Source organism: Psammomys obesus, unplaced genomic scaffold (assembly GCF_907164565.1).
Source record: "Psammomys obesus unplaced genomic scaffold, mPsaObe1.curated_primary_1811, whole genome shotgun sequence".
Taxonomy (NCBI): Eukaryota; Metazoa; Chordata; class Mammalia; order Rodentia; family Muridae; genus Psammomys; species Psammomys obesus.
The window spans coordinates 10721686-10736838 of record NW_026592510.1 but is presented as its reverse complement, the minus strand read 5'-3'; the positions used below and the strand labels follow the sequence as shown (position 1 = coordinate 10736838).

At 44.1% G+C, this 15153-nt stretch overlaps 1 protein-coding gene across 4 annotated transcripts in view; it reads left to right on the top strand.

The window, feature by feature from the left end:
- Smarca2 (SWI/SNF related, matrix associated, actin dependent regulator of chromatin, subfamily a, member 2) overlaps nucleotides 1-15153 on the top strand; it is a 118664-nt gene that overhangs the window by 62590 nt on the left and 40921 nt on the right. For all 4 annotated transcript variants that reach the window (XM_055613779.1, XM_055613781.1, XM_055613782.1 and 1 more), the window contains exons 11-18: nucleotides 191-321; nucleotides 550-607; nucleotides 2494-2594; nucleotides 3799-3946; nucleotides 8393-8556; nucleotides 10061-10127; nucleotides 10806-10916; nucleotides 13906-14148. In XM_055613779.1, the coding sequence (XP_055469754.1) occupies nucleotides 191-321; nucleotides 550-607; nucleotides 2494-2594; nucleotides 3799-3946; nucleotides 8393-8556; nucleotides 10061-10127; nucleotides 10806-10916; nucleotides 13906-14148 (1023 nt within the window). The remainder of the gene's footprint in view (nucleotides 1-190; nucleotides 322-549; nucleotides 608-2493; nucleotides 2595-3798; nucleotides 3947-8392; nucleotides 8557-10060; nucleotides 10128-10805; nucleotides 10917-13905; nucleotides 14149-15153) is intronic.

Genomic DNA, 15153 nt, shown 5'->3' with positions numbered 1-15153 from the left:
ACTACTTCTGGCTTCTCAGTGGGTGGTGAGCTCTCCCTACCCACAAAGACACCTTAGGTACTGAAGTATGAAACACAGGAAAACATTTCATATACTGGGCAAGCAGAGGAAGCCTGAGAAATGTCCAGCATAGAACCGAGAGAGCCTCCGGACGACCTAGGCTGACTTCATTTCTCTTTGCTCCTTCCAGCCAATCGATGAAAGCAGCCAGATGAGCGACCTGCCTGTCAAAGTGACACACACAGAGACTGGCAAGGTCCTCTTTGGACCAGAAGCACCCAAAGCAAGTCAGCTGGATGCCTGGCTGGAGATGAATCCTGGGTACGGTGTTGAAATGGTTACTGCGGTTCCTGGAGCTTCTTTTGGACTAGGAGTGGATGTGGCGTGCCTTACAAAATTCCCAAACAAAATCAGGGTAGCCTTTGCGGAGATGGGGAAGTTTCCTGTCTGCATTTGCCATCTGCAAGTAGGGTGTTGCGGTGAAGTCACCAATGCCCGTGTTTATAACTTAAACACTTCTTTAAACCTCTTCTCCACTTCTTTCCCTAGGTATGAAGTTGCACCCAGATCTGACAGTGAAGAGAGTGAGTCTGACTACGAGGAAGAGGTATATGTATATGTGTATGTCTGTCTGTCTTTGGACTTCCCTGGCTTGAAAGTTAATGGAGGAGGAAGTGTCTCAGGAAGGTGGGCTCAGCCCCCAAAGCCTCTTGCTCCTTCTTCCTGGGACTATTTGGAAAGGCTCTGATGGTATGGGCCTAGTGACCCTACAGTCATCTCCTGGCTGATGAGAAATCTCAACAAATCCTAAATTCATTTGCAACCAAGAAAAGAGACAGACTAGAGGTAGCATGGAGATCTTTAGGGGAGAATTTTGAAGATGGCTTGCTCTGGGAAAGACATTTTCCTATCCCCAAGTGGTCAGGAGTGAGAGCTAACTGCCCAAGAACTTTTGTGGTCTTCTGAGCCCTGGAGTCCATTACAAGTTATGTCTTTGGGACCTGAGATTTTAAAAGAAAAAAAAAAAAGGCCTAAAGACTTTTAGTGATCTCCTGGACTTCTCTTTAAACATGACTTAATTTTTAACCCTTGTATATTCTGGTTACCCAAAATGAAATGTATTTCTCTTGTTTCCTGGGAGGAATACTTAATGCATTTAGAGCATAAAATGAGAATCTTGGGTATTTTCAATAGGGATTAAAGGTATTTGATAGGTTAATTATGAAATGATTGGTTAGTACAAATAACAAGATTAAGTGATTTTATAGCGTTTGCTTGAATCTGGCTGGCGCAGTCATTAAGCCTGGTTTGGACCAGAATACAGGACCCTAATGCAGCATGCCACAGATGGATGCTGTGCAGCCTCTGAGCACAGCCTCGCCTAATAACTGACAAGGATTTTAAGGCGATGGTCATTTTCCTTCTGTATTTTGGATCTTTGCTTTCTAAATTAATATACCATGAACATTTACTGCTTTTAGAAAACAATAAAAATTTCATTTAGAAAAACATAACCATTAAAAAGCAAATACTTCGTGGCATGATAATATCTCCCAGCTTCTCTCATGTGCTTGCTTGAGTGAACGGGTCCATAATTGATCTGCTATAAGATTTTTCTCTCTGAGGAAGAGCCTGGGAGTTTAAAGATAAGACGAAGTGGGAAGTTTACATAGTCCATGCCACCCAGATGTTGGCAGCTGTAGACATCCCCTGACAGCTGGTAAGAGATGCACTCAGACCAAGTGACAGGAGCCCCAGGCCACCAGCCAGTGAGTGACTTGTAGCACCTCATTTCTGGGAGGCACCTTGCAATGACCTGATGTCATTGTCTCGATGCCACCATTGATACTCTGTCATGTGTGTCCTTTTTTCAGTCAAGAGTTAGGAAACGTATTCATCTTTAGGCGGTTTTGACTGTCAGGTTGATGGTGGACATAATGAATATTTAGTAATACCTCCAAGAGGTAGGGAGGTAGTCACATCCTTTACAGAGGTAACGATGCGATGCTTTTCTTCTGAATACTCAGAAATGTGTGATGCAAAGGAGCCCCAGAAAGTGGCGTGCTCACCAGTTTAGATCCTCTGCAATACACAGGGATCAGTGAGTCTCTATGTCATTCTCAGGAGGATGTTAGGTCTCTAATATCTGCTTTTGGAGCAAGGAATATAGAATTTTAAAAGAGCAGGTATGCTCTGTATATCTGCTTTGAATGATCATATAATTATGTGTCTTTCTGGTGTGATTTTTTTTTTCATACACTTATTCTTGGGAGTATGGGTCTTGGAAACCCCTGGAGCATCCGTTTCTCTCATTTAGCAGGGAAATGGTGAATCACTTGGTTTAAGCAGATGTTAAATTTGCCTCCTCCCTTAATTAAACTTGCTTGCTTCATTTGTGAAGCAAAATACTATTTAATCTCTTTATAAAAAGTGCTAATTATAGAACTTGCTTGTTAAAACATAGGCCTTACTGTATTTCTGTTCTTCCTCCAGGATGAAGAAGAAGAGTCCAGTAGGCAGGAAACGGAAGAGAAGATACTGCTGGATCCAAACAGCGAAGAAGTTTCCGAAAAGGACGCCAAACAGATCATTGAGTACGTGGCCCTCGGGGTTGTCATTACAAGTGCAGTGTTTGAGGTTCACATGGTGTGGTTTTTCTGTTTGCAAATACTGTTTAAAGACAGGAACAGACTTCATACTCACACTTCAATAGAGAAAGTTCCTTCAGCCCCTTACAGGTCACTTCTGAGCTCTGGCCAAGGCCTTTGTGTTGCTCCCTTCCACCCCCCTTTTCTTAACTCAAGAATCCCGTGTTCTGCTTAGGCTCTTCTCCAGACTTCACACCTGCCATCAGTGCCTCTCTCCCAGATTAGACCAATCAAACTTCCACCCCATGGTGGGAGGAGGGCACTGCTTGTCTGCCTTCTCTGCCACCCTCAAGGCCGACAACATCCCCAGAAGCCCAAGGGTGAATCCCATTCTTGAGTCATCCTGACTGTCACAGCTTCATCAGCTGCCGCCTCTGCCCAGGTCCAAACTTTTAGCTTCAGACCCCCCGGCCTGGGTGCGGGGTGCCACTTTGTGCCTCAGTTCAGCCATTCTCTCATTCTCCACTGTGCTGCTTGTATGACCATTATGGGAGTGCTGTTCTGAAAGAGCAGACAAAAAAGGACACCGAAAAGACGAGACTTTACAGAAAGAAGTGGATGTTCTAATGTGGTTTTCCCTTCCCAGGCTGTAGGCTCCTACTTTAGGAGCCTTTGTTTTCCAGTGCACCCCTGCTTATTCAATGAAGATTTTTTAAGAATGCATAGTTGCTCTTCCATATGCATTGGATAAAAGCCCCTCCTCCCCCAAGGCGTAGTGGAAGGAAGAACCCTTTTATCCCCGCCTTCCCCTCTGATGGCCTCTTCATTCCCTTCCTATTTGCCCTGTAAAGCTTTACTAGAGTCCTAGGGATGGAATTTATCTTGCATCCAAAGAACCCAGTACAGCTTCCTTGGCAAAGTGCTGATGGACAGCTATGCAGGTCAGGACCCCGTTGGTTTCTGAAGGTCGGGGGCCTTTTAGAACCTTCAGAGTAACCTGCCTGAGGCTCACATTCCTCATGAGCATAATGTGGAGTTGACAGGCTGATGCTCAGCCCGCTTGGGCTTTGTGAACTTCACAGAGAACATTTCTAACCATCAGGCAGCTCATTCCTGCAGCAGCAGTTTTAGGCTCTCAAGTCACTTCGGACGAAGTAACACACACAGACTCAAACCTCTTCGTGGACTTTCCGCTTCTTGGCTTTTTCAGGACGGCGAAACAGGACGTGGACGACGAATACAGCATGCAGTACAGTGCCAGAGGCTCACAGTCCTACTACACGGTGGCCCACGCCATCTCCGAGAGGGTGGAGAAGCAGTCTGCCCTCCTCATTAATGGCACCCTAAAGCATTACCAGGTAACGGGGGTGTTAACGCCCCATACCAAGCCTTGCCTACACATCACCCCCAAGTATGTGTGCCCCACTTTATGAACCTCAGTCAACTCAGGAGGCTTTGAAGACAGGCTGAGTGCCTTACGTTATCTAGGGCCACTGCTCCCCACCTAGGGTGTGTGTGTGTGGGGGGCGGTTGGCTTCCTTCAGAGCTTTGTGCTCAATATTGCTGTACCACACTGGGTTTGTTTTTGTCATCCTGGAATGGATTTTCTAAGAAATATTGGCTTAACGTTTGGAACAGTTTTACTGTGGTTCTCTGCAAAAGAGAGAAAAACCAGCTCCATCCATTAGGCTGGGGACCGGAAGTAAACAAAGTATTGCTTCAGTTTTCGTTGTAGTAATAGTTGGATGCTAGGGGTTCTGCCATCCCGGTTTTGCTTCTGGCCTTGGTGTATCCAGACATGTTGAGCACCGGGTGCTGGAAGGAATGAAGCTTAACCTGGCAGGTGGGTTAGTTGGTCCAATGAGGAGTGCCAGTAAGGGTGGGGAGCCTCCTCCAAGACAGTTTTCAGTGAAACAGTTACCCTTTCTTGCGGTAATAGGAGCTATATAAATCTTGAGGAAATGTGTAGGGATTTTCAGGGTCAAAGTACATCATTGGCGGGGACCGAGGTGCTGGGAATAATTTATTTGCACGGAGAGGAATTCCAGGTCTTAGCTGGACATGTCCTGCAACTTGGCCACCAGTCTGCATGACTACCTCAAGGGTGACAGGGGGTGGGGGGTGGGGGAGGAAGCAGTCACAAGGTTATGTGTGCCAAGGCATGTAGGCCTAGAGCAGGGAGGGGAAGAGATCCTTAAGGCTGCCAGTCTCAAGATGAGACTTTTGGGGTTTGGACACAGCTCGACCTCTCTTGCTCCAGGCTGGTTCCCCTGGTCCCAGGGCGTACTTGCCTCACAGAGTTCAGAGTGCCAGCTCCTGCATTTATACCTCTTTTTCCGATAAAGTTGCTGGCGCCTGTGCTACAGTTAGCAAGTAGGCTGTAAATGTAACATGTAAATGTGACATGTTTAATTTGAGGGCGTCTCCTGTTTTCTAGCTCTTAACTCCTCTACCGGGTTACCTGGAGTGAGTTCCTCGGTGATTTGTTCCATGAATTACTCTGCAAATGTAAATTAAAGGCAAAATTAAAATAATAATTAGAATTAAGCACTAAAATAAAATAATGAGGTTTTTGTGGTCAAATAAATGTAGGTGGGTACTGTGTAGTAGGACTAAACTATTATAATCTAATACTCCAAATGTGGATGCTGCTAGGGGGAGCGGAAGTCCTGGCTGCTCACAATAGGCTAACCCTGCGCTGTCCCAGGCCACGCACATCATCACCGTGGCAGTGACTCCCTCTCCGTTCATCCACAGTGCCTACCTGCTAACTGAGGACCGGGGAAATAACTGTACTTCATCATGCATACCAGCCTACCGCAGAAAAGTGACTTTGTAAACACGGCTGCCTTCCACAGTTCTTAAACACCCTTCTCTACTAAGACCTGGGTCACAGTTATATTATTGCTTCCTAATATCCTGTAAAACAGTGTCATCTGGAATGCACTTATGGAAGTGTGTGCTTGTGAACAATCATCCCAGAGTTCCTGGGGTCAGCCCCTGCCGCCCACCATTGCTTGGGCCCTATCTGTACTGATGGCAACATGGGAAGAATGACTAGCAATACCTGGGTAGCATTTCTAAAACTGTTTAGACCTTGTGGATTGTCTTGGGAAAGTCTAGAATTTCCCTGGAGCTACATTGACGATCTCTGCCCCTATAATGCCACGCCCCCATCATGAGGTCAGAGTATTCTTTTGAATTTTATTTGGCCTACTTGATAGCTTGTCAATTCAATGTGTTCTTTGCTATATTTGACATGGGAGAGCCATTTATGAATTATTATTATTATTATTTGTTTGTTTTGCTTTTTCAACACAAGGTTTCTCTGTGTAGCCCTGGCTCTCCTGGAACTTGCTCTGTAGACCAAGCTGTCCTTGAGCTCAGAGAGATCCATCTACTTTTGCCTCCATAGAGCTAGGATTAAAGGCATGCACCACTACCACCAGCGTTTTCTGAATTACTTATTTAAAAAAAAAAAAAAAAAAAAAAAAAAAAAAAAAACTTCTACTACTTCACATAATTGTGTGTGCATGTGTCTGTGTGTTCTGTGCTGTCCTGCCCATGGAGGTCAGAGGGCAACCTGCAGCACCTGGTGCTCTCCTTTTACCACATGGGCTCCAGGGACTGAACTCGGTGTTGGCAGCAATCAGCCACTGATGGCCCTCACAGATAAGACTTAAGTGCCACACTGGTTTCCTCTTGCATTCTGCCTGCACCTTTGTAAGCGCTCTTCCTTTCTCCATTTTCCTACTTCCAAACGTGAACTCTTGCACCCACCCCACTCCCCACTGGACTCTGTCCACTCCTCAGTATGAAGCGCTCCCTCGCCTCCTGGGCTTTCAACAGTAAAGGTGCCCATCCTGCAGTCTGAGCATCCCTATCTGTTCAGTGAGTTCTGTTTCTCACAAACGAGTTCACAGGTGGTTCACAGGTCAGCCTTCAGTGGCTCCTCGACCTGGTTAACCCTGGCAGCGCTAGACACAGCCTTCCTGCTGCCTCTTAGAGAGCCGTGCTTGTTGATTCAAGTCTCCTTCCCCATCCAGAGGTTTGTGAGTTTCTAGGCTCCTCCCCTTCCTCAGGCTTTGCTTTTATTTTATATGGACTCAGTCTCTCCCTCTCTTTTTCTCCCTCTCCTTTCCTCTCTCCCTCTCTTCTCTTTCTCCCTCTTCTCTTCCTCCCTCTCTCTCCTCCTCTTCCTTCTCTCTTTCTATCCCTGCCTCTGTCCCTTCCTTCCTCCGTCCTTCTGTCCCTCCCTCCCTGCCTCCATCCATCCCTCTCTCTCAATATTTCTGCCATACAGTTAACTTCCCCAAAGCTGGTAGTCAGCTCACAAGCAGCTCCTGCTGTTTCCATTCTTGTCCCCTTTTCCTCCCTCTTTTTTAAACTTGTTTTTTAAATTTACCTTACCAAGTCATGGGTTATATTATGGCATTTTTGTACACACATTGGCGTTTTCTGTTTTGTTTATATGACAGGTTCTTATATAGCCCAGGTTGGACAGTTGTTGCATAGTCAAGGATAACCTTGTGAACTCCTGATTCTCCTGCCTCCAACTCCCAAGTGCTGGGTCGGGCCTTGGCCATCACCTGAGGCCATCCCCCTCCTCTTCCTCTTTACTTCTTCTCTCTCAGGGCTTTTGCATTTCTCTCCTTATCTCTTTTTGTTGCTGCTTTGCAAACCTTTAAGATGACTTAGGTCTTGCAATGCCCTCCCCAACCCCATTTGGCTTATGAAAGTCTTCAGATGGTTACTGTAGCCAGTACACACTTAGACACATTCACCAAGGTGGGATACTTCATGGTCCGTGCGTTCCAGCTTCCGAAGGGGGTGCGCGTCTACCTTGGTGGCCATCTGCTGTAGTTCCGTGTGTGATCCCTCATAAAGAAGAGTTGCTCATGAGTATTTTAAGTACGAGATCACCATGTGTTCTAAACATAACTTAATTAGCAAGTTAACCTGGCAGTAACATGCATATCAACATATACATGTGTATGTATATCTGTATATATGTATATATATTTCATCTAATCGATGCTGTCATTTAAACCCAGCAGAGCTTCGTGATAGTGCGAATAGTCTGAACTTCCACCCCACCTTTCTCTTGTGCTTAAATGGAAATGTAAAGCTGGGCCTTGTGCCCACTGCTTTCCATGCTCTGGAAATATGTGCACCTTCCAGGCAGCCAGCTCCCAGGGAGCTGCCCACAGCGCAGAGTTTCCGTGTGCTGCCTGGGGACTTTCTCTACCAGGAAAAGAAATAAATGTCCTTCTGGAGGCCAGCAGAGTGGCCCTGGATCCCTGGTCACAGGCTTCCTCACAGCAGGGATGGCACCCTGGGGCAGGCTGATCATGATCCAGAAAACAGTTTCTGATGATAAGTGGTCTGTGCGCAGGCTTGGCCCTCTGGTTTGTCTTTAATCCTCGAATTGGCTTTTTGTTCTTGGAGTGGTTGGAACAGACGCTGGTTTGGGTTTTCTTCATTTATAATAATTCTAGAATGTCATCTACTGTGAAATGCTAAGTATGGATGAGCAGCAAAGCTGCTTCAAATCCCACCAGCAAGCTCTAGCCCATCCTTTCTAAATCTGATTAACACTTAGCACCTGGCAGGCAGCAGGGGCGATTAGGGGCTCATCTTTTAAATTCCTCTTGCGTTGGTGCTTCCTCGCCCCACTTTGCTACTGTGGGGAACTCGGCATACAGCACCGAGAAGTGCAGGAAGTCACAGCCTCACTTGAGTTGTATTAGTATTAATTACCTGTGCAGATCTCGGATAATTGAAACAATTACTCTTCATTTCAGCTCCAGGGCCTGGAATGGATGGTTTCCCTGTATAATAACAATTTGAACGGAATCTTAGCTGACGAAATGGGGCTCGGCAAGACCATCCAGACCATCGCACTCATCACGTATCTGATGGAGCACAAAAGACTCAATGGCCCCTATCTCATCATTGTTCCCCTCTCGTAAGTAGAGTCATTTATTCCGCAGCCATCGTCCTGTGTTGTTGGAGATTACCCCGTCAGTGGCTTGTCCTTGTCTCTCACTTCAGATAGAACAGCAGCACGAAGTTGGAATACCATGAGCACATAATCTGAATGAATGAACATTGGATTTAATTTTTCACCCACCCCAGCCCACCCCACTGTCGACTTTTGACTAGCTAGTAAAGTACACAGTGACTCTGATCAGCCATTGACATTTTGACATTTTGTGGTCAGGATAGCCCACACTGTGTAGAGCAGTGGTCCCCAACCGTCCTAATGCTGCCACCCTTTAATACAGTCCTTCATGTTGTGGTGACCGTAAGAATGATTTCGTTACTGTTATGACTCATGGTGCAGATATCTGCTGGGTGACCCTAAAGGGATCACAGGTTAAGAACCCCCTGCTGCAGAGCAGGTTCAATCCCTTGTCCCTCAAGTAGCCTGCTAAAGAGAAAGGTGGAAGCATTGATTAATTGTTCTAGAAGTACTTTCCTTGTTGTGTTCACACTTATGCACACACGATGCATACCTCCAAAAAGATCACAGCTGTGCACATCTTCTTCATTGCGCCTTTTAAAGCAGAGTTGAAATCAAAATCTTTGCTACAAACAAATTCTGCATCTTAAGTAAACTCGGTCTGTGCACTTTGTGTTTCAGTGTCTTGCTGTGCCAGAAGGACCAGTCTTTACTGCTTCCATTGCGGCCCCACTTCTTCACCCTCTGGATGGCTGCCCCTGGTCCTTAGCCAACACTCTGTGAGCTAAGAAATAACTGTTCACATTCCCCCTCTTGAGGGCAGTGCTTCGGTGCACGCCTGTCAGGTCGACACTTTAGACACTGAGATCTCGCCATGGATTTCACAGACCTGCAGGAGGAACAAAGCTTTTCATTTTATATTTCCTTCAGTTCTTTTTTTTATTTTCCCCTGAGCAAGGCTGAGTTATCTTTCTCCATAGTGTGTACATGCCTTTTGCATTCGATCTGTATTTGCCTGGTCTGACTTGGTTATTATGGTTACACTTTGGGGATTAAGAAAGAATCATTCAGCATTTCTTCCTTGCTTCCCTTTGACAGGCCTATTTACTGTTTTCATGTGATTTTTGTAATTTATCTTCCCTGGTTCAGGTTTTCTCCAAGCTTACATGGCTAGTTGTAAAGATCCCAAATCATCAGGCAATTGTTGGTTTTCAGAACCATAGGAAGGTTCTGATTTTTTCCTTCATGTGTTTCTACACTTTCAAATTGTTTCTTGTGAGATTTTTTTTTTTAAATGAACTGTAAAATTGACATGCTTTCTGGCAGCTTATTTCTAACTTACCTCTTCTCTCCATACCTTTAAAATAAATATGTATGTGGGCTATTTTATATTCTCTAGCCCCTTTTAAGGCAAGGACTGAAAATAGGTAACAGTTTTCTAGTAAATGACTTTCATATAAATATGTGTGTATGATTTTTTTTTTACTGTGTTTTTGTTGTTTTGTAGGACTCTGTCTAACTGGACATATGAATTTGACAAATGGGCTCCTTCTGTGGTGAAAATTTCTTACAAGGTTTGGAGCATTGTATTTATATATAAATGTTGAAAACCAAAAAAATAAAAATGAAAATAAAAGGGCCCTATTTTCTTCATTCCATATGCACATCCGTGAACTGTATTTGGTTGTAAAGTTTTGTCATGTACATCATGTACTAAACAGTGAGAGTTAATCATCCCAAGAAGATTACTGTAATAAACCATAATTACTTTCAGATAGTGAAATGCAGAAGAAAATTGTTAATTATCATATTGCGAGGTTTCTGATGAGAGTAATACAAATGACAAATACTGCACTTTCTGTGTGCTCCTGACTGGCTTGCTGCGGGCTGCTGCTGTGGCGAATGCTCCTGCCTTTGCAGGCAATTACCGGGGCGCTGGGGCTGCCTGCTGCACGCTCCCACAGAAAGAAAGCCTTTCAGCCAAGCAGCAGGTTCCCTACTACTGCAAGCTCACTGCAATTTCCTTCTCTCTTTTCCTTCCTCAGTTGTAAGTGGGAAACCTTCCTGTACGGATCTGGAAAGGGTCAAAATACGTGTGGTTTAGCTCCTGCTTTCTCCACAGATAATAGATCAGTATATGATAATGCATTTATGTGCCCATCACCTGTCTAGGTTCCATTAAGCTCTGAACAGCAAGGAATAGCACCTATGTACTTCCAGTGGGTAATCGATGTATTTTTCTTTCCATTCAGGGTACCCCTGCCATGCGACGCTCCCTTGTTCCCCAGCTACGGAGTGGCAAATTCAATGTCCTCCTGACTACTTATGAGTACATTATAAAAGACAAGCACATTCTTGCAAAGGTATGTTTTTTTTTTTTTTTTTAAATTCTTTTATCTCTAATTTGGATCATCTCTCTGAAGTGTAAAGTATCCCTCAAATTATACTCAATAGTATAATTTGATCATTGGATGGCTGGTTTCTCTTTCTTTCTTTCTTTCTTTCTTTCTTTCTTTCTTTCTTTCTTTCTTTTCTGAAAGCTAGTCATAGTATTCAATATTATATGCATTTGTGTGTGTGAGAGAGGGAGTGGAAAAAACTGATTGATTTCTCCTGGGCGCTTTCCTGCCCACTTGTAGTGAGTTCACATCTTTTTTAAAATTTTTATTTTATTTTTTTATTTTATGTGGATGGTGTATTGCCTGCAGACATACATGCGCAGTGCCCATGGAGGCCAAAGGCAGGACCCTTAGATCCTCTGTGACCAGGGTCACAGAGGGGTGTGAGCCTCTCTGTGAGTGCTGGGAATAGAACCCAGGTTCCCTGGAAAAGCAGCCATCTCTCCAGCCCCAGTTTCACATCTATTAAGAAAATCCACCTGGCTTTCTTCTGGAACTTTTCTCTCCAGCAGCCCTGAGTGTGCTTGGAAAGAAATAATTGTTTTTGTTGCCCTGGGTTACTGTCAGCACAGCTTCATTCCTCTTGTGCCTCTCTCTCTCTGAAGGCAGTAGGCACCCCTCCAGATGGCGTCCTCCATCAGAGCACTTACCCAAGCCGAGGCTTGTGTGCTTTATCTGTTTTCAGTTTTTCCTGGTAAAATAATGGGGAGCTACTGATTTAAATTACTCAGGGCTGTTCCTGGGGTTATTTGTTTGGAGCAGAGAGGGAGTTGTCTCTGCGACCCACGCGGCTCCTCATTTGTAGGCCTGAAGTTGTCCTTTAGTCACAAATGAGAAGGGTTTCTTCCCATCTGTATCATGTTGTCTCCTAATATGTTCCTGTAGAAGGATGGAAGTACTACCTTTCCTGTCACCAATCATGAAGACTTCATTTTTCCCCCTGTGGTAATTTCTTTTACACCATGGGGTTTGGAAATCAGTCTAACCTTAAACTAAGTTATGGTCAGAATTGAACAGAGTCCGTATTTCTGGGGTTTGTTCCATCTCTGCATTAAGCCTTTGCTCTGAGAACTGTGCATTCCCTTCGTGGTATGATGGGAAATAACATAAAGGAAAGTCATGCCCAGGGGAGGTTTAATAATTGAGATGACACCGACAGCAATGCCGCCTTCCAGTTCCTCATGCTTGGAAATGAATGCGGCAGTGTCAAAAAATGACGTGTCTCCAATATTACTGTGGGAATGCGTTTGTACCTTTGAGATCCCCAAGAAAATCATCTTGAGACTCCTGGTAACGAGATGCAGTGCTTTTTATTTGTTACTGGAGAAATGGCCCTCCAAAAAGGGGTGGTAATTTTTCCAAGCAGAAGACCTAATTAATACTTACTCAGTGGCAGAATCAGTGATCTCTGGTTCCTTGATGCTTCATAAGCTCAACTGAGGAAAAAAGTACATTTAGAATATCTATTAAGATGCATTTTTATCTGTGGGCCTCTTTGCTACTGTGGGGAAGCTGACTGTAGGACTTTGGTCATTCCTACACACTTGGCAGTGGTAGAGAAAAGGGAGCAGGGGATGCTGGTAGTTTCTTTTATCTGGATATCCTAGCTTGGCTGCTGATTTTCTTTCTCTTTCCTGGTTTCACGGGAACTTCTAATGGAGAGGTGAGGATTATGCCATACTTACTTGTCTGCTTCCTCTGACTCTCCAGGCTCTGACTTTCCCAGAGGCAGAGACATTGGAGCAGCAGAACTTTTGTTATGTTTTTTAACCAATGCCACTTTTGTGATTCTCAACTTGTAGATCATGACTCCTTTGGGGTCTACCTTTTCATAGGGGTCATCTAAGACAATCAGAAGACAGACAACTACATTATAATTTATAACAGCAAAATTAATAGTTATAAGGTAGCAAGGAAAATAATTCAATGGTTGGGGTCACCACAACATGAGGGACTGTAATAAAGGGTTGCAGCATTAGCAAGGTGGAGAACCACTGGTGTAGGTAAAGGATAGACTTAGTGGGATGCCCGCCTGTTCTCCCCTCAGCAGTAAACTTAGAGAGGCTTAAAGGTAGGATATGAAAGAGGAATGCCTTTGGGAAAAATATTATGCCATGCTCATAAGTATTTTTTTGTGTTAAGGAGTTTGCTGTATTTAATTCTGCAGCTTGGCCCAAGTGGAGGATGAGTGGTATTTGCATTGCATCTCTGCCAATGAACCTGTGATCATTTTGAGTAGAAAAGGGTTCCACAGCCTGGCAGGTGAAGAATTTGCTTGAACTGAAGGGACCTGTTAGTATGATTCTTTTTCCTTCCTTCCTTCCTTCCTTCCTTCCTTCCTTCCTTCCTTCCTTCCTTCTTTCCTTCTTTTTAAAGAAACTGAATGTTTAGATTTTTGGGTGTAACATTCCAACTTTGCAGTGTTAGGAACCCAACACTGAGACATACCATAGAGGTAGTAGATAACTGTTATGTAAGAAAGAAGACAGGAAGGCAGGAGGGCCTAGGAAATAGTTTCCCTGCTAAGGCATCTTACAGAAGCTAGCCAGTCATTAATATCTGCTTCTAGAGGCTGTGAGTAGTCTATTCATCTTTGTGAGCAGAGATACCTTGACCACCAAAGTCTGATCATGACACATTAACCAATAGGATGGCCCGTTGGGTAGAAAAAAGCCTGATCCAGTCTTGGGAGCGGCCATTTCACTCTGGGTCTATTTTCTTGTTTCTAGAAGGTGAATTAGAATCACTTGTCCTGGGAGTAACGCTGTTGCTTTAACAGTTAGCCAAGCGGGGCCAGTGCTCCATCAGTTGTATTCCTTTCTCTTTAAGAGTACCATTCTACATCTTGTGCCAAGTTGGATTTTTTGTTTTCACACACACACACACCAGCCTCTTGGAAGCCACTGCATTTTTGTTTACTAAACACACATTGGCCCTTCCTTTGGTCTTGCAGATTCGGTGGAAATACATGATAGTGGACGAAGGCCACCGGATGAAGAATCACCACTGCAAGCTGACTCAGGTCTTGAACACCCACTATGTAGCCCCTAGAAGGATACTTTTGACTGGGACCCCGCTACAGAACAAGCTCCCCGAACTCTGGGCCCTTCTCAACTTCCTCCTCCCTACAATCTTCAAGAGTTGCAGCACATTTGAGCAGTGGTTTAATGCTCCATTTGCCATGACTGGCGAAAGGGTAATGGTCAGACGTGTGTGTATGTGTGTGTAGTGTGTGTATTTGCCACTGTGTGATGGTGAAGAGAACGCAGAGGGCCTAAAGCTTAGTATATAAGAGCCACAGAAACCCTATAGGGTGGTTTACAGTATTGTTTGATCAGTGGGTGGGATCTGGTCTCATTTGGGATTAGGTTTCCCCTCTAAATCTAGATTCATACAGGGCATCCTAGCCTCTTTGCCTTTTGCCAACTTCTTGACTGGTAGAATTTTCAACCAGAGCATGCCACAGGGAGGGTGAGGCTTTGTTATAAACTCAAGACTCTTCTTTTACATACCTCCACATAGAGTTTGAATGGAAACATTAATTTTCCACATTTCTTTCAGGTTTAAGTGTAAACCTCCACTTTATCTGTACACAAATACTCCTTAATCCTAGAGTCAGTATTCTCACATTTATTATTATTATTGTTATTATTATTATTTCTTTAACTATCTTTTCTTTGAGCTCATGAGAGGCAAGCTTGGGCTATTGCAAGGAAACAAACAAACAAACAAAACACCAACCAACCAACCAACAACAACAAAAAACCCTCTTAGATAGGCACATACCATTTTGATTACTGGGTCCTTGACTGTAAGAATGAAAAACCACTAAAATGCTTTAGACATACTTATGTTTGAATTGTTAGCCCTTTAATCTTAAGGTACCTAATATGTTTGTTTGCTGTTCATTAACTGACTTGCCTATTTAGAGAAAGCAGATCAATTAATCCAGTACCCTAGACGCTAACAAAGGAAGGTGAACAAAAAAAAGAGTGTTTCATTAAATATAACTAAATTTGGGCAAAGAAAGGGAAAGGAGGTATCTTAGTGAAGGTTTTATTGCTGTGATGAGGCATTATGACCCCAGTAACTCTTATGAAGAAAAACATTTCATTAGGGCTGGCTTATAGTTCATGGTCATCATAGTGGGAATCATGACAGCACATAGGCAGACATGGTCCTGGAAAGGTAGCTGAGAGTT